Source organism: Dermacentor andersoni, chromosome 5 (assembly GCF_023375885.2).
Source record: "Dermacentor andersoni chromosome 5, qqDerAnde1_hic_scaffold, whole genome shotgun sequence".
NCBI lineage: Eukaryota > Metazoa > Arthropoda > Arachnida > Ixodida > Ixodidae > Dermacentor > Dermacentor andersoni.
The window spans coordinates 199,281,348-199,299,479 of record NC_092818.1 but is presented as its reverse complement, the minus strand read 5'-3'; the positions used below and the strand labels follow the sequence as shown (position 1 = coordinate 199,299,479).

The 18,132-nt window shown below is 48.3% G+C and overlaps 1 protein-coding gene across 1 annotated transcript in view; it reads left to right on the top strand.

The window, feature by feature from the left end:
• Window positions 1-11,747, top strand: part of LOC126532345 (amine oxidase [flavin-containing]-like) — a 148,381-nt gene extending 136,634 nt beyond the window's left edge. The window contains exons 10-14 of the mRNA XM_050180052.3: window positions 1,985-2,084; window positions 4,586-4,697; window positions 5,354-5,451; window positions 6,421-6,598; window positions 11,408-11,747. Coding sequence (XP_050036009.1) covers window positions 1,985-2,084; window positions 4,586-4,697; window positions 5,354-5,451; window positions 6,421-6,598; window positions 11,408-11,563 — 644 coding nt within the window. The 3' untranslated portion in view covers window positions 11,564-11,747. The remainder of the gene's footprint in view (window positions 1-1,984; window positions 2,085-4,585; window positions 4,698-5,353; window positions 5,452-6,420; window positions 6,599-11,407) is intronic.
• The last annotated feature ends 6,385 nt before the right edge of the window (window positions 11,748-18,132 follow it).

Below are 18,132 nucleotides of genomic sequence, written 5' to 3'. Positions count from 1 at the left end.
AGGACGTGTTCGAGCAGCGTTTGAAAACACTCGTTAGCATTTATTTTTCTTGTATGATTTAGTGCAACTCTGCTAATATCTATTTATTTATTTATTTATTTATTTATTTATTTATTTATTTATTTATTTATTTATTTATTTATTTATTTATCTATTTATCTATTTATCTATCTATCTATTTATTTATACTGCGATGTGAAATCGGATCATAGCATTATAGATCAATATTAAAATTTAAATTTCGGCTGCCAGGAATTCCGGCTGCGAACCAGGGCCCGCATGCACAAAATTATATTACGCTAGAAGTTTTTGTAAGAAAAAATGTCACCGAATGCTGATACCATTCGCGACGATAACCGGCCAGTGGCAAAGAACACTTGCGAACGAAAAGCTTTGCGAACTTGACCTCAGAGGATGCAGCCACAACTGAAAGTTTAGACTTGTTTCATCAATGAAAAGTTTTTAAAAAATTATGGGGTTTTACGTGCCAAAACCACTTTCTGATTATGAGGCACGCCGCAGTGGAGGACTCCGGAAATTTCGACCACCTGGGGTTCTTTAACGTGCACCTAAATCTAAGTACACAGGTGTTTTCGCAATTCGCCCCCATCGAAATGCGGCCGCCGTGGCCGGGCAATGCAAAGTTATCTCTCTGTCTGCGGAGCATTAGTCCTGCAATACAACACCTGTGTATTTCGCAGTTTACAAAGAAAAATAATAATGTTACACTTCGATCAACGTCTAGCATGATGCGACGTAACATGTGTCTTGCAACATATAGTTCATGACCGTGACATATAATGATCTTAACAAGCGTGTTTGTCGATAATGTAGTGTGAAATCATGCTTAGCAATAATTTACGTTCAGGACAACATTCATTTGGGCTAGATGGTGCCTACTTGAATTGGGAAGGAACAGCGCCAACTAAGACGATCACGAGAGGGAGAACGACACAGGACAAGCGCCTGTGTCATTCTCCCTCTCGCGATCGTCTTAGTTGGCGCTGTTCCTTCCTAATACATTTACTTGCTGCTGCGAAAGTCCAAGACATTTTTTTTTTTACGCTCCTGATGAAAAGATAGCGAAATAGATATAGTGGAAAGGCAGGGAGGTTAACCAGATCAGGATTACTGGTTTCCTAAGCTGCACCGGCATGAGGTAAAATGAGTTGGAAAGAAAGCAGAGAAAGAAAGAGATGAAAAAAATTCCCGTTAGATCCAATGTGCTTGTTGGGATCGACGCTAAGTGAAACTTTATTGCATTGTTTTAATTAAATGGCATTCAAAGAGACCCAAGATGCGTGCAATTGCATATTATTTTCAACCTATGTAAATTAAGTTTACACATTCTACTTGAGTGCAAACACAAGTTCCCCTGACCCCACTGTTATGCGACGTGGGTGCCTCAATGACCTGCAGGCTAATACGACGCGCTTTGCGACTGGTGAAGGAAGCATTTTGAGTAGACGTGTAAGTTCACAGAAGTAAGAAACATACAGCGATACATGTCAAATGCTTCGGCACATCTCACGGCAATCACTCTACCACGTGACACTGCCGGCCAGAAGATGTCCTTTGTCATTTGTAAATGTCCTTTGCCCTGTAAATGTTCGTCGTGCGTTCTTTTTCAGCGAGAATTTCGTGCTTTGTGATCGGGCTAGCCACTCGCAATCTTGCTCGCACGGGAATATTCAGGCTCTCTGTGCCGATCACATTTGCTTTCTATACATTTAGAACAGCTGGGATGCGATGTATGCGCGACATTTATGCTAATAATTAATACAGATACAACGTAGGGTATGAATAGCACAGCTCGTCATGTTAACCAATCAATTTAGGAGGTTCATTCGAACCGCAAACTGCTAAATAAATCAGTGAGAAACAAATTTCATCAGTGTGCCCAACGTATGTCGGCTTCGAAAGGCTATTCGTTCGAAAGAACTACCGAGTGCAGCGGCCTGTTACTTTTTCACTTTCCCCTTAGGTTACTCCGGCTCCATGCTGTTCACGTTGGCTGAAGACTGCCCCGTCGTCTACACAATCGATGACACGAAACCGGACGGACGGTTTCCGGCCATCATTGGGTGAGCGTCTGCACCCTCTTTATTTGGCGGTTCTGACTAACTGGCCAGGCTGAGTCAGTCGATGGATTACATCAATGAATCCATTATTTGTCTGAAGCAGTCGCGAAGGCTTGCCTTCGTTGAGTTGTATAGCGGAAGTGTGTCCACATGCCATGGAAAACGTCCGCGCAAAACGAAGACGAACATTCTGCCCGCTCAAAATGACGACGGTAATTCTTTCGAAAAGGGCATTCAAGATAGCGCAATAAAATTTAGGGAGCACGTTGGGCATGTCAAGGGTAATGTACTGGCAAAGCTATAAATATGTGCAGTAATTAGGGACATTGTTAAAGAATTACAAAGATACTGATAATGGTGCCTCAGAGCTCTAAGGCCTGTCAACATTAAAAAATAAAATTCGTGGTGGGAGAAATGTGATGGAGAAATTTTATATTAGCAGACATATTCTTATGTTGAGTAAGGAATTTTTGAAATACCATATAATTATGTGTCCAGAAGTCAATTTGGGAGCATTAGTTATAACCGGTCACACGTTAAGCCCGGCGATAAGCAGCCTGTAGGAGGGCTGCAAGAACGTTCTAAGGGAACCGCAAAGTCGTTTTCGCTTGACACTAGAGACATTTAGCGTGTCCGCTATTCCGGCAAACCAGGGCGGTTTGGGCGGATTACCGCATGGTCAGAGATCGGCAGGAGCGGTGCAGCCGCCTGGTGTTGTAGGGCTCAATCAGACAAACACAGAGCTAAAATTGCAGTAACCCACTGTATTCTGCTTCGCTGCTGGTGGAAATTTTCGGCAGCGGCGTAATTGGGTTCACAATTACGCCGCTGTCGAAAACTTACACCCCAGCTAAGAAGAATATAGTAATTGGCTCTGTGTTCGGGTGGTTGAGCTTTGCACCACCAGCTGGCGCCACCAATGTGGCCACTCACGTTTACGCCCCCGACCATCCGGTAATCCGCCCAAACCGCCCCGGTTTGCCGGAATAGCGGACACGCTAAAAGTCTCCACTGTGGCCTCATTGTCCCGAACTTTGCTTCGTCAGAATTTTGGTCGTGAACCCGAAAGCTCGCACCAGCCAAGAGGAATTTTTTAAACCGTGATGTATATTGAGAATTCTTTCAATCTATGGTTTCCTACTTGCTATTGAACACGTGTGACTCCGTTTCAGTCTACGTAGTGAGGCATTAGAGACTTTTAGCCTGTCCGCTATTCCGGTAAACGGGAACGGTTTGGGCGGATTGCCGGATTTGCGGGGGCGTAAACGTGAGCGGCCAGAGCAGTGCAGCCGCCTGGTAGCGTAGAGTTCAACCAGACAAACGCAGTGCTAAAACTGCAGTAACCCACTATATCCTGCTTCGCTAGTGATGCAAATTTTTGGCAGCGGCGTAATTGTGAACACGATTACGCCACTGTCGAAAATTTACACCAGCAGCTAAGCAGAATATAGTAATTAGCTTAGTGTGTGTGGTTGAGCTTTGCGCCACCAGCCGGCGCCACCAATCTGGCCGCTCACGTTTACGCCCCCGCTAAACCGACAAACCGCCCGCGCTTTCCGGAATACCGGACACGCTAAAAGTCTCTATTATTGCATTGGAGTATTCAAAGCGACGGAGCTTCTATTAAGATTCTCAAGTGCGCAATTCAGCCTGGCGGTTCCACGTTCACCAAAGGCTGATTGTGCAGAACGTGTCTGATGAGAACGCGTTGCTTGCCCACTGTTGTGCTCTCCAGGGTAGCGTACCTCACCGCTGCCGCCTAGTTCTTGCGAAGCCTGTTTATCGAAGCTCGACCGACGTTACTATTGGGTAGCGTGGCGTTATCGGCGGGCTGCCGGCATCCGGTAGACCATGGCGATCAGGCAGGGACGAGACGATTTCTAGTGCGGAACTTGCGCGGTTTATTCAATGGTTGGTAAAAGGTAAGAAGAAGAGAATGAAGTGAAAAGTACATTGCGGAGCCCCTTAAACAGGCCCCCTAAAATTGCAGGCGGGATCTTGCTCACGTCAACGTCACGTGACCCGCACTGCGTCTCGTTGCGGATGGGTGGCTGCTCCCGCTTTCTCCGGTGACGTAGTTTTGCGGCTGGTCCCACTTTCTCCGGTGAGCCTAGACGGGCTCGCCTCCGCAGCTAGCACTCAGCACGTGACATTGCAAGTCTTCGTCGTGGCTTTGCAGCAGGTTCTACTTTCGGTGGGCCTTTCTTCTAGGCGACGTTGGTTCTCGGAAAGTTGTGACAGTTCGTGGAAGGGGTCCCTCTTTGAGGCGCACCGTTTGTGAAAAGGGCTCTCCCGCACACACACAATGGGGCCTGTGATCACCGCGGGGCGTCCGCCTGACCGGCATCCACTCGAGACAATCACAACAAGTTGGGAATTCACCCTTCGTTTCGATGAGGCATGGTGGTCGAGCATCCTTTTTGCACGGGGTGCTACACGCCAACCGTGGCACCACCGAGCAGCTCACGTGTCAGTGGTGCACGCACCATATATGCTTGCCGCAGGTTTCTGCCTGCCGGTAAGGCGAGGAGCCTGGTGAATCTTTCGCCTGAAGAACGGAAACAGATGATCATCAAGGCGTACGCTGCTGCCATGAAGACCGACGAGGCACTTCACGTGAGTCCATGCCGCCCTTTTGAAAAGATCTGTATGTACCCGAACTTGGACGAACAGGGGCGCCGACTATATACAGACAGCCATTTAGAGTATTTTAGCATAGCATTCGCCTGACAGTTACCATTTCTGCTCTAACAGCCAGCTTCGCGTTCCAGTTAGTCCACACACTAAAGCAGCAGCCCACATATAAGAATAGGCATCCGATCACGGTGGGTGGCAGTGCGCAGGGACGCGGGAACGCACGTCGAAGAAACCGAGGTGGTCGAGATTAATCCCTGTACTTTGAGGAGTTAAGCATTATAAATCAGCATCTTCGACTTGGCATTGGCGTGTAATGGGTGCTATGTGATCCCGCAGAGAATTTGATCCCTGTGGTCACTAAGCAAAGCGGGTATGACCGAAACGCCGGCATCTTTCGACACCGTTCGCAAATGCGGAGAGAACGTGGTTACGTATACGCTCTGCTAAAAAGCTCGTATGATCAATATTCGAGGGAAGTCGTAGACGATGCTCTGGCGCGCGTTTTTCTTTGCGGAGGAAAGTGTGCGATGCTCTTGAGCGTTAGCGCGGTATATATGGCTTTTGGCTTATCAGAAATGTGCTAAATCGGATGTAAAAGGTTTTTTTTATAGCCACGCCCTTCTCCCTGAATGCAGCCCATCCACTACGAAGAGTATAACTGGGCAGGCGAGCAGTACGCGGGAGGCTGCTACACGTGCATGATGGCGCCCGGATTTCTCACCACTTTCAGAAAGTAAGTCGTCATCCGTTGTACTCTTTCTTGCACATGGCTACAGACAATATCGGAAATTTACAAGTCCCTGCAAATGCGGCAAGACCTGTCGTTTGACCTCGTAAGGGAACCCCGCACCTCTCTTTGCGATGGAGACTCTGAGGTTCAGAGGGACAACGTTGTTACCTCTTGTGAGATTCGGACCAAAAGCGCCATATATAACAAGGCTTGACGCCAGTTTTTGTTGTTTGCTTTCACTACTGGCCTCGAAACTTTTTTAAAAACGTTGTATATAGGTGTAGTAGAGAGGAAGACGGAACACCTATTTTATCTGTCTAATTTTATCGACAATCTAAGTTATCGACAATTACCCTAGGTGTTGTTTTATAAATATGCAGGTAGCTCTCGTTCCCCCGTGCGTTTGTTGAAGAAATCGTAATGTGCTAAAGAAGACGATAGCGCAGGAAAAACCTAAACAATACACCTTGACATGGTGCGCCGTTTAAACATCAACAGCGCAGCTGAACCACGAAGTGAAGGGCGACAGGTGGCGATTTGCGTCTGCCTTAATGCTCCGCACTCTGTGCGAAACTGCAGACTTCTTTTATAATAAAAATGTCGTTGAGCAAGTCAGACCAGTGAGCTGTATAAACGCGAAATTGCGTGCGCTGGTTCGTTATGTGAGTCCGCACGAAATTCGTCTAGGACAACCGTTTTAGATCCGGCACGCAGGGTGTCCCCGTGTATATCCTCATAGCCCTTATGTTGAAGATAAACATTCAGTAGAGATACGTGTCTGGTTGAGAAAGAACCAAACGAATCAAATTCGAGAGATCTGCAACAAAAAAAAAATGTTTTTTGCCCCCACTTTTCGTTCTGACCACATGCTGCACCAATTTTGGAGCGCGAAAATTCATCACGTGAAAATCTGATCGCCGCACGCACGTGGACTCCTTTGTGCGGACTGCCGCTCCCCTCTCTCGCGCGCAGCCTAATCCGGGAGCCGATCGGCCGGCTGCACTTCGCCGGCACCGAGACGGCGAGCCAGTGGTCGGGCTACATCAACGGGGCGGTCCAGGCGGGCGAGCGGGCCGCCAAGGAGGTGCTCCACGCCCAGGGCTTGATCGGCGAGGAGCGCATCTGGGAGCCCGAACCGCCCGTCGACGATGTGAGTTCATCGCTAGGGTGGCTAGAAGGGGAGGTGTGAATACCGGCGGCGCAAACGTGACCCTACAGCGCACCGATGCCGCGGGGCGGCGCTGTTGACCAAGGCGGGGTAAGCACGCAGCCGAAATGAGCGCCTCGCCAGCCTCGTCGGCTGCATCTCTACCACCGAAGTGAAAGTGAGCCCGTTTCGGTTATCGCGCGCTTTCTGCGAGCGTCAAAGAATGAATCTTTAGCATGAAAACAATGTTATGTCAGCCCACATCATTACTCCTGTGAAATTTTACGGGCCCAGTTCGCACTGTATCGAGATTCAAACGCGTTTTGTCTGTGCGCATTTCGTGAGTTGGCTTTGGGTGTTAGGGACTAGTGGGGGGCTTCGAAATAATTTCGACCACTTCGGGTTCTTTAACGCGCACTGACATCATACGGCACACGGGGGCCTTGCATATCGCCTCCCTGAAAATGCGACCGTCGTCCTCGAGATTAGCAGTCAATCACCCTGTGCGTACCGACGTAAGACCTGTAAACTGCAGACATTACCTGATAAAATCTGGACGTATTTACAAACCACTTTTTGTCTGCTCTTGCAGACCTGTAGCATGTCATTTTGACGCTCATATAAGCAATTTAATATGATTGCAGACAGTGAAGCAACAGATCTGGTCATGAAATCGTTTACTTACAAGTGAGGAAAAAAATGTACAACACACAAGCTTAGGTTTCAGTGTTTTCCGTTTCTTCTCACTGCTCTGCTGATTGACACCTTTAAGCAAAAAGTGAATCCTTGTGAGGCAATAAAAACGTATAACTGAGGCTGTCAGGGTAGCAGAATGGTCTAAAGCAACCAATCTTTGACATCTAACCAATTGACTGCAAGATCTCGGCCACAGCTTTGGCATGCTGGCGTGTTACACTGAATTAAAAATTATGGGGTTCTACGTGCCAAAGCCACTTTCTCATTATGAGGCACGCCGTAGTGGAGGGCTCCGGAAATTTTGACCACCTGGGGTTCTTTAACGTGCACCTAGATCTAAGTACACGGGTGTTGCCACTGAGCAATTAACCACGGCGGGTGTCACACTGAATAAATGAGTGAGTTTGTTTTCAAGGGAATCGTCCAGCTTATAGAACGATTCTGAGGGATATAAAAGGCCCTCAAGGTCCCGCTCTTTGGATGCCTCTGGTGGAAGCTCTCTGGGTACAGTGGCTCTGGGTACAGCCACTGTACTCTGGGGATATTGCATTTATGGTGCTTCGCAGTCTTCACAATCTGTGGGCAAAACACGCCTTCTCGATCGCCACATAACCTGCAATGTAATAAACTAGCCGTGCGTCGCTGCGGTGCTCAACATAACTTTGGTGGTCCACAGCATCTCGCCCTCGAATGACGGAATGTCGGGAGGAACACTCCAAAACAGGCGACGAGACCTACTGACAGCGGAGGGCGCAGGCCAGCGCGGAAGTACTACGCCGTAATACGGTAATACCACGCCGCGAGCAGCAGCGCCACGTTCCCCCTGGTGGCATCGGTGCGCAAGGGGGTCACGCGCGCCCGAAGGAAAGCGTCGCCGGTATTCACACCTCCCCTTCTAGCCACCCTATCATCGCCAGTGGGTGCCTTCCAGGCCTGACGCGCATACTTTATAAGCGCAGACTAAATATTCAGAGACCTGGAGTGGGAAGAATTGGGGATAAGAGTTAATGGAGAATACCTTAGTAACTTGCGATTCGCTGATGATACTACCTTGCTTAGTAACTCAGGGGACCAATTGCACTGCATGGTCACTGAGCTGGTGAGACAAAGCCGAAGGGTGGGTCGAAAAATTAATCTGCAGAGAACTAAAGTAATGTTTAGCAGTCTCGGAAGAGAACAGCAGTTTACGATATGTAGCGAGGCACTGAATAAGGGAATACATCTACTTAGGGCAGGTAGTGACCTCAGATCCGGATCATGAGACTGAAATAATCAGAAGAATAAGAATGGGCTGGGGTGCGTTTGGCAGGCATTCTCAGATCATGAACAGGAGGTTGCCATTATCCCTCGAAAGAAAAATGTATGACAGCTGTGTCTCTTCAGTACTCACCTATGGGGCAGAAACCTGGAGGCTTACGAAAAGGGTTCTACTTAAGTTGAGGACGACGCAACGAGCTATGGAAACTACAATGACGGGTGTAACTTTAAAGGATAAGAAGGGAGCAGATTGGGTGAGTGAACAAACGCGAGTTAATGACATCTTAGTTGAAATCAAGAAAAAGAAATGGGTATGGGCAGGGCATGTAATGAGGAGGGAAAATAACCGATGGTCATTAAGGGTTACGGACTGGATTCCAAGGGAAGGGAAGCGTAGCAGGGGGCGGCAGAAAGTTAGGTGGGCGGATGAGATTAAGAAGTTGGCAAGGACAACATGGCCACAATTAGCATATGACCGGGGTAGCTGGAGAAGTATGGGAGAGGCCTTTGCCCTGCAGTGGGCGTAGCCAGGCTGATGACGATGATGATAATGATGAATCAATCTAGAGCGTTGAAACCTCACAATGCGAAGGCGTAAGTTTGAGGAAAGCGTGCGATTTTCTTCTGAAACGCGCTAAGACGGAAAGAAGAATCAAGAAAGGGAAATCATAACTACAAGGGTGGTTTGGGGAAACGACGCTTATCTGTAGTTGCTGAGAAACGTTAGAATAGGGGCCACACAGTTATTGGGCAACGTGAATCCGCAACGAATGAGATCACTTGAGTATAGGTAAAAATCTAAATGTGCGGAAAATTTTGGAAGCTTGAAAAAACAACTGAGAAAAAAGGAACTACAGAGCTGTATTTCTCTTCTACGTTCGCTTCCTGTTCTATAAGCCCTGGTGTTCCACGAAAAAACAAGCTAGTTTTTCTTTCCCGAAAACTTTGGAAAGACTGAGAAAAAATCCTAACCTGTTAAAGCAGAGGGGAGTATTAATAATAGCAGGCGAGAGTGCACGCAAAGACGAGTTTCCAAAGTGATGGCAAGGTGTCTGCGTTCTATAACAAGGAACCCCCTTTTTATTTTTTTCTTCGTAGCTTTGAGAAGGTTCATCTAGTGAGAGCTGCGCTTTATTATAGGTAGGGCACGCTAGTGCACCGTCTGCACACTTCTGGAGTTTTTTCGGATTGCGGATGTGGCGTGCTCAATTACATGTTGCGGGTTCGCGATCGCAAAAAAACTATAAGTCAAACGTGTGGGCGCCTTTAGACATGCGAGGTAGTGGGAATGGAGCAGTCGTAAGTTTAGATTCTCTTCTGCTAGCCACTTGAAAGCAGTCAACAATGGTGAACTATTCTCCCAGAACTGCTTTTTCATTCTGTGACAAAATTATCAGTAAATAGTAGAAAAAATTCAGACCAAACTTTGTTTCTGAATTTCTTGTTGACACCACAGAGGCCGCCACGTAAATTTGACGTCAGAAGTTTAAAATTTTCTTTCGGGCTCTCAGTTGGGCTGTTATGGCCAAGTGTTATGGCCAGTACCAATTCCGGGATATTTTCAAAGCGTCTGTCGGAATGCATTGGTGCTCGACTTACTTTTGTGCTTCAATGCATAGAACAGCAGTTAAGAAGAAATGTGACTGGAACGCCAATGCATTTCGTCGGAGGCATTAAAAATGAATACCTCGGAACTGGTGTGGTCCAGAGAACGCATATTAGAGGTTGGATTGCGCAACATTTTTACGAGACACACAGAAGAGACACACACCACAGAGCGCTCTGTGGTGTGTGTCTCTTCTGTGTGTCTCGTAAAAATGTTGCGCAATCCAACCTCTAATATGTTATACCAACACGCCCAGTCGTCAGCCTTGGCCAGAGAACGCGTTCCAAGTGGATACGCCGTGCGAACTCAGCGGCTATAATTCGTGGATTGAAATATGTGGCGTAAGGTAATTAATTAAAAACGGCAATTAGCATAATTAGATTAATCATTCAATTGAACATTTTGATTTCTCATAGAAGTAATGGTCGCCTCATCGAGTAATTTGGATCAATTGGTCTATCTGCCATAGACAATGTTTAAGAAATGTAATGCAAAAGGATAGAAAGTTGGGCGAGTTGGGCCCTACAATCCAAGATAATGTTTAAGAAATTTGGTGCAGCTAAAAAAAAAAAAACACGCTGTATATGAGAACTTGTAGTGACGCTCCCGTTCGTCTCTCAAACATCACGTTTTGTGCCGATCGAGGCACAGGCTTATCTACACTATATTAAGCTAGCCTTTTTACGTGGTTCCAAATTTCATGGCAGTTGTCCCCTAACTGCCGGAAATTGAAATAATTCAATTTCCCAAATGCTTCGCGACCCTTCTTAATTTTGTTGTCCTTCTTTGTGTGACCGCATTTCAATCGAAGCAGAATTTTTCTTTGCGGTATCTCTCCTTACTTATCAATCATACTTACATTTTCTTAAACTATGCCGTCGTGATTCGAGTTGACTGTGCTAGGAGGGCAGAATGCGCACAGTAAAGCGTGTGCGTCTATGAACAAAGATCAGTTGGTAGCCTGTGTTGCAACGGTCTCGTCCTCGGTTGTTGGTCCCGTCAACTGCAGACGAGTTTTCGTCGAACACTTGACTATGTGTGCTACCAACTAGATCGACTTATGTAAAATAAACTAAGCCAGCGCTCGTTCGTATCATTTTGCCTGTTTGCGTTGCCTTCTGTGCTCGCAATAGTTAAACCATGAATGGTGCGAAAGATTCTGTCACAGCATTTATTGCGAGTGCCACCTGCCTCCTCTGTGCGGAGGCAGGTGACTGTCTTGACACGCCTCGCTGTTTTTTGTTATCCTGCAGGTGATCCCCGAGATCCCGTTCGAGGACACGTTCATGGAGAAGCACTTGCCTTCCGTAGGCGACTTCCTGTCATTCGTCTCCTTCCTGGTTCTGCCAATAGGCGCCGCTGTCGGCTGGACACTGCTCGGCTATCGCCTGCCGTCCTTTACGCATTGACCGAGACTTGCATACTTGCCTTCGTCTGCTGCCAAATAATGTACGCGGAGTCTGTGTTCTATCGTTTCCCAAACACTGTCTCATGTGCGTGACTCTCGCATCCCTCGACATCTTCAGACATGTTGAAGGATGTTTTTAGTACTTACTAGAAGAATTAAAGGGGCCTGAGCCACTTTTTATCGAAGTAGAGAAATGCATTTGAAGTTACATTAGGCTATTTCAGAAATACTTTGACGCAAAAAATACTTCATTGCGTTCAGCAGAAGCGCAGTTGTTGGCGCTCAAGCGCAGCATTCGCGGTGCTTCCGCTACTCCTTGAATGACTTGCACTGCGACGGCTACGGTGAAGCGAAGCATGACCACAATGCTCCGCCTACCTAAACGGACACTAAAGAGAAAAAAATTATTTGTTCCGTATCAGTATATTACCTTTCTATGACACCAAAAACATCACTCTTACCACGATAAGGCGCTTGGTAAGCCAGAAAAAGCGCAAGAACGAAAGACGGGTGGCGACGCCTCCTTGAAGTTCCCGCACCTGGTCGCTGTGACGTCATGGATTTTGAAGGGATCTTCTAGGGCCTACTTAAATATATAGCGGTACAAATTGACTACATTGTGTTCTAAAGGAACCAAGTATTAAACATGGCAAGTTTCGGGAACCTTTACTCAGCCAACGTGGCCCTAATGGTAAAACATACTTTGGAATCCCTGACGTCACACTGACGTACCGGCGTAGGGGTTTCGGCGCCAAATTCAATTACTGATATTCGACCTTCATTTACTCATCTAATAATCGAACTATTATTTTGAAATGACTGCTTGCAGGGTTCTCAAACAATGCTTTATTAGTCTCAACTGATTTATTGTTTCGCTTTAGTGTCCCTTTAACGTCACCGTGGCAAGCAGTTCAAATTTCACTTCGGATGTTCATGTAGACGCCATTACTTCCGACTTTGGCGCCTATGGCGCGCCAAGCGTTGGCAGTGTAGGGCAGTGTCTCTGCCCTATGCGGCGCACGCTTCCAGCTAAAGCTGCTAGGGAAGTCCAGCGCCCCTAGCGGAGGCCGCTAGGGGCGCTGGAGCTGGTTCCACCTGAAGCTGGTTCCACCGGAGCTGGTTCCACCGCGGTCCAGTAAGAGGTGATTAAAGGATTGGTGGAAGAAAAGTAGGGAAACGACAAAAAATGGAGACGTACAAAAGCACAGTTCGCAATAGGGGATCAGAAAATTTGTTTGTGGGAGTTCATAGTGTTTTTTTTTATTGTTTAACCTAGGTAGGACATTAACCAGTATAACAGCAAGAGCTTGGTGGCGCAACCCACCACCCCGTTCCCAAGGGGACGCTCATAACATCCATCCATCCATCCTGAAGACCTGTGCCAGTCCGTGCGCTCCCGTCGTTGCCACTCGCTTGCTGCAGCCTGCACCCGAGGATGCGAATCGACTACATTTTAAAGCGACAGCGTTAAGGAGCCCGTGTCGCAGAAAATCCGGCGTCCCGCGTCGGCGTTGAAAGACGCTTCGGCAAAAGAATTTCGAACCAAATTCCGAGCAATGCATACCCAACCACTTCTCTACCACCAAAGTTGCTCATACCTTGTCTTTCATTCTTTACAGAGTTATATCTCGGAATTTTGAGAACGGCAACCCAAAAACAAATGTAATGAAAAAAAAAGGACTCGGTGCCCTACCACTCTGTGAAGAAGGATGACCAGCGAAGCTGTGTATGTGGGCTCCTTAATGGCGAACTGCACCTCCGCCGTGGGTCGGCCCGGCAATGCACTATCTTCGGGATCGGTCCACGTACGGGGAGTGCTTAACGCCTGCTTCACCTCCGCCGTGGGTCGACCCAGCATTGCACTATCTTCGGTATCGGCCCACGTATGGGGAGTTCGTTGCTTACCACGCAAGCAACGACACGAAAATTTCCTTGGACGGTAGAGGTGAAGCTTCGCTCTTAAAAAAAAAAAAAAAAAAACACCGACAGCGCATGTCCTTTATGTTAGCTGTTCTCAGACTGAAATATTAAAAGTGCGAAACAATAACAGGAGATCGACCCACGCAAGAGGCCACGTTTCTACCAGAAAGTTAGCCTTCGTGTGTAGCCTTCGCAGTCAGCGTTTCCCGGTAAACGTTACGGTTACATATGCTGCAGTTGCCGGGAGGCATAAAAAGCAGTAAGGGGTCTTTGAACGCTATCGCGTTCCACTCTTAAAGGCGAAGCTTAAGCGTCCTCCAAATTTTTAACGCGTCAGCGCCAAGGGCCCAGTGTTGCAAACATCCAGTGTCGGTGTACGCACCGGCGTCCGCGGCCGAAACACGCATATTCTATACAGCACTGAAGTTGTTCTATCACTGTAGTTGCTCATAGCATGTCTTGTTCTTTATACAAAGTCTTTCTTCGTAATTTTGGGAATGGCAGCCCACAAACAAACGCCCTGAAACGCAACACCGACAGCGCATGCCTTTTATGTTAAATCTTCTCAGACTGGGGGCTTCTTCGCTGTGGAACGCTGTGGTTGCATCATGCATCGGCTCCGTCTTTTTTCGTGTGCTATGTCCAAATTTTTGCCGCGACTCTTGTGATTTTTGGATCACTGGTGCTGTAAGTGACCCGCTGTCGAACGACACCTCTTCAGCGGAAATCGGACTTGTCATCTTCAGTTCATCGCCGATTATTCGAAACATCCGAAACCCCGCGCCCCTGCTTCGCAACGCCGGCAGCGTGCGTCGGCGGCAGCAGCTGCAGCAGCCATGAGTCAGGACGGCGTCGTCGACAGCGTCGACATGACTCCGGAAGAGATCCTCGATTGGCGCGAGAAATTTATTTACTCCGACACCAAGAAGCCTTCGCCCACCTCGCCCAGCTCCCTCGAAACTCCACCGCAAGTAAGCCACATTCTGCCTCGTCCTCCTCACTTCCAGCCGCAGAATACAAAATAATTCTTCGTGTACACGGTGGCGTCAACTGCGCCAACATACATCCAGTCTCTCTCCGCGACATCGTCATCAAGTCCACTGGTCTCTCCACGGCTGCAGCATCGCTAGATCGACTCCAGGCCAACGAGATTAACAACACAATCATCATAAGAACTCCCTGCATGGACAGGGCTGATCCCTATTTGAAGATCGCCATCCTCACCATCATGGGCAAGAGCTACGAAGTTTTCACGCACGTGTCAGACCCCAAAAATTCATGTAGGGGTATCATCAAGCTGCCGGCCTCCCTGGTAGAAGGGAACGTGTTGGCTAACCTTCGAGAGTCCAATCCAGCAATCCATATCCTTGCTGCTCGAAGAATGGGCTCTACAGACTCCATCCTGGTCACTTTCGAAGGCACAAAGGTCACCTTCTGCATTGACTACCTCAGCACAGACCTCCGCTGCCGACCATATCGACAAAAAGTGGAGGCGTGTACTAAGTGCCGGCAGCTTGGCCATCGCCAAGACGTCTGCCCCAATGTAACCATATGTCTCTGCCCAAAATGCGGCACGCCAGATCCTCCTCAGGACCACAGCTGTACTCCCACTTGCACCATCTTCAACGGAACACACGAGACTGGTTCCTCAGAGTGCAAACTTCGTTACAAACCATGGACACCGCCCCCCCCCCCCCCCCCCGCACCTCCAGACTGCAACAGCGGCGCAGCTCCCATCATTGAAGCAAGCTTGGCCTCCGCTGTCTCCACGCAACGAGGAGAGACCACCCATCAACCATACAAAGGTGAGCTGGGCAGGAGTAGTATCCCACAATAGCAGTTCCTCACAAAATGCTGATAGCTCTCTCATCAAATACTTGCTAAATCAGAAAGAAATACTTAAAAACGAAATCAAGCAGCTCAAAGCAATGCTCCCCCCCCCCCCCCCCCCCCTTCGAAACCACTGACGCTCCTGCTGCTACTTCCAAACCACTGCCACAAACGCTTGCGCCCACACTCACAAGCCCTCTGCCAGAACAAATGGACACTCTTGCATCCACTGCTACGACGGAAGCCGCAACTCCAATGCCGCCTTCATCACACACGCAGCCCCCACCCGCAAAAAGGAAGAATGCCGAAATAATAGACACCGAGAACACCGTAGAAAACGCCATATTTATACTCACTGGCCGCATGGACATCCTCGAAAACAAACTTGTTGCCCTTGAAAATCGGCTACGGAGCAAGCTTGATGCATTTATTTGTGAGGCATCTGCACAGTTTTGTCGGTTCCAAGAGCTAATCGACAGCTGGGGAAGACGCTCCGTGACGTCACAAGTTCCCATCCTTCAAAACGACAATAATGATGAAGCCAGCCCGTAGTCTAGTCATCTGGCAGTGGAACTGCAGGGGGTTCCGCAACAAGCGCGCATGTCTAACACTATTTCTACTGAGTCGTAACGAGCTCCCTGACGTTACAGCCTTGCAGGAAACACACGGGAAAGTCACGCTACCTGGATACAACACGTTTCAAGACCCTCACATATAGACAAGCCCAACACTGCCATACTTGCAAGGCGACATCTTTCTGTTAAACGGGACACATTCAACAGTAGTGAAATCCCCCACGATTTCATAAAAATTCTACCTCAAAGCCACAAACAACCCACCCTATGCGTGTTGAGTGTCTATAGCGCTCCCAATGCTCGACAACACCGCTTTGGGCACATGCTCGCTCAGGCCAAAGCTAACGCCAATAAACAGCCGCCAGTCGTAACGGGTGACTTCAATGCCCCCCATCAAATGTGGGGCCACTCCGCATCCACTCCTAAGGGAAGAGCTCTATGGAAGCACATACAAAATCAAGGTTTCACCATCTACAATGACTTTACTCTTCCTACCCGGCTAGGAAATAGCGTCAGTAGGGATCCATCCCCTGACCTCACCCTAACTCACCACATCACTCAGGCGACGTGGCAAAACCTCCAAAACAACTTAGGAAGCGCCCATTACATCGTCGAACTCCGTGTAGATTTTAAGCACAGACCGCTAGCCACGAAACCTCTAAGGCTTACCAATTGGACGGAATTCAGAAAATCTCGCTGCAACACTAACGAAGGAACCATTACCGACATTGAGCCATGGGCGAACGCCTTGCATGCAAGGCCCATACCACCACTCACCCGCTAAACACACCCTTGGCCACAATTGATTCCAAGCTACTACACATGTGGGAAGCGAAGCAAGCTTTACTTAGGAAATGCCTAACAGCACGTTACAATCACAAACTCCGAATCAGAATCGCCAAATTAGACTCTCAGATCCAACAATACGCTATAAAATTGGCGGCTCAGCAATGGACTCAGGTTTGCGAAGGAGCGCATGGTAATCTCAGCACTAAAAAGACCTGGCAATTGCTCCGGCACCTGCTCGACCCCACCACGTCTAGGACGCACAATAACCACCGGATGAATAAACTGCTGCATGAACATGCAGCCGACCTGCCGACCATGTTCAGCAACCTGGCCTCCAAGCATATGCCCCCTCCTACGCAAATACCCATGCCCGACTATGCTGGTGAACCTAATGAGGAGCTTTGCAGTCCCATCACAGAAGCGGAGGTTCGACATGCCCTCAACCAAGTGCGAACCACCACGGCACCAGGCCAAGACTCTGTGACCAATAAAACGCTTCGCAACCTCGATGAGCAATCCATACGCAAACTCACCGAGTATTACAACCACTGTCCCGAAGAGGGGGAGATACCCCAACAATGGAAAGCAGCCAAAGTGATCTTCATTCCAAAGCCGAATAAGCCAATTCACATTGATAACTTCCGTCCAATTTCTCTCACTTCATGCCTTGGGAAGATCTTGGAGCACGTAATCCACCTACGCCTCTCAAAATATATCGAACATAATCACTTGTTCCCTTCGGAAATGACTGGCTTTCGCAAATCTCTTTCTTGTCAGGATGTCGTGCTAAGGCTCAAAGAAGACATTATCGAACCGAGCGACGCACGTGACACACAAGCGTTGCTCGGCCTCGACCTCGAAGGCGCCTTCAACAACGTGTCCCACTTGGCCATACTACGCGAACTTAGCAGTATAAACTGCGGGGAGCGAATCTATATCTATATACGCAGCTTCCTCACGAAGTGCACTGCGACGCTACAATTAGGCAGCGAACAATCTGGCCAAATAAGTTTAGGAAGTACTGGCACGCCCCAAGGGGCAGTACTTTTCCCGCTCCTCTTCAATTTGGCTATGCGACCTTTAGCTTTCACTCTCAAGAAGATTCCTGACCTCCGATTCACACTGTACGCGGATGATATTACGCTGTGGATGACCGAAGGTTCTGACGGGAACATCCAAGACATCTTTTAAGCAGCAATTGATCAGGTCGAACAAGTAGGTCACGAGTTGAATCTCCAGGTGCTCCCCCACCAAATCACAGCTTCTCCTTCTGCGCCCCACGGGACGCTTCAGGACTTCACCCCCGAATATCCAACTCACGATTGATGGGCACCCTATACCCCAAGTAGACAGGATAAGGGCCCCAGGTTTACACCTCCGATGTAACCGAACAAATCAGCATACCTTGCAACGGTATATAATACGCTCCGCCTGATAGGGAGGATTTCCAACAAAC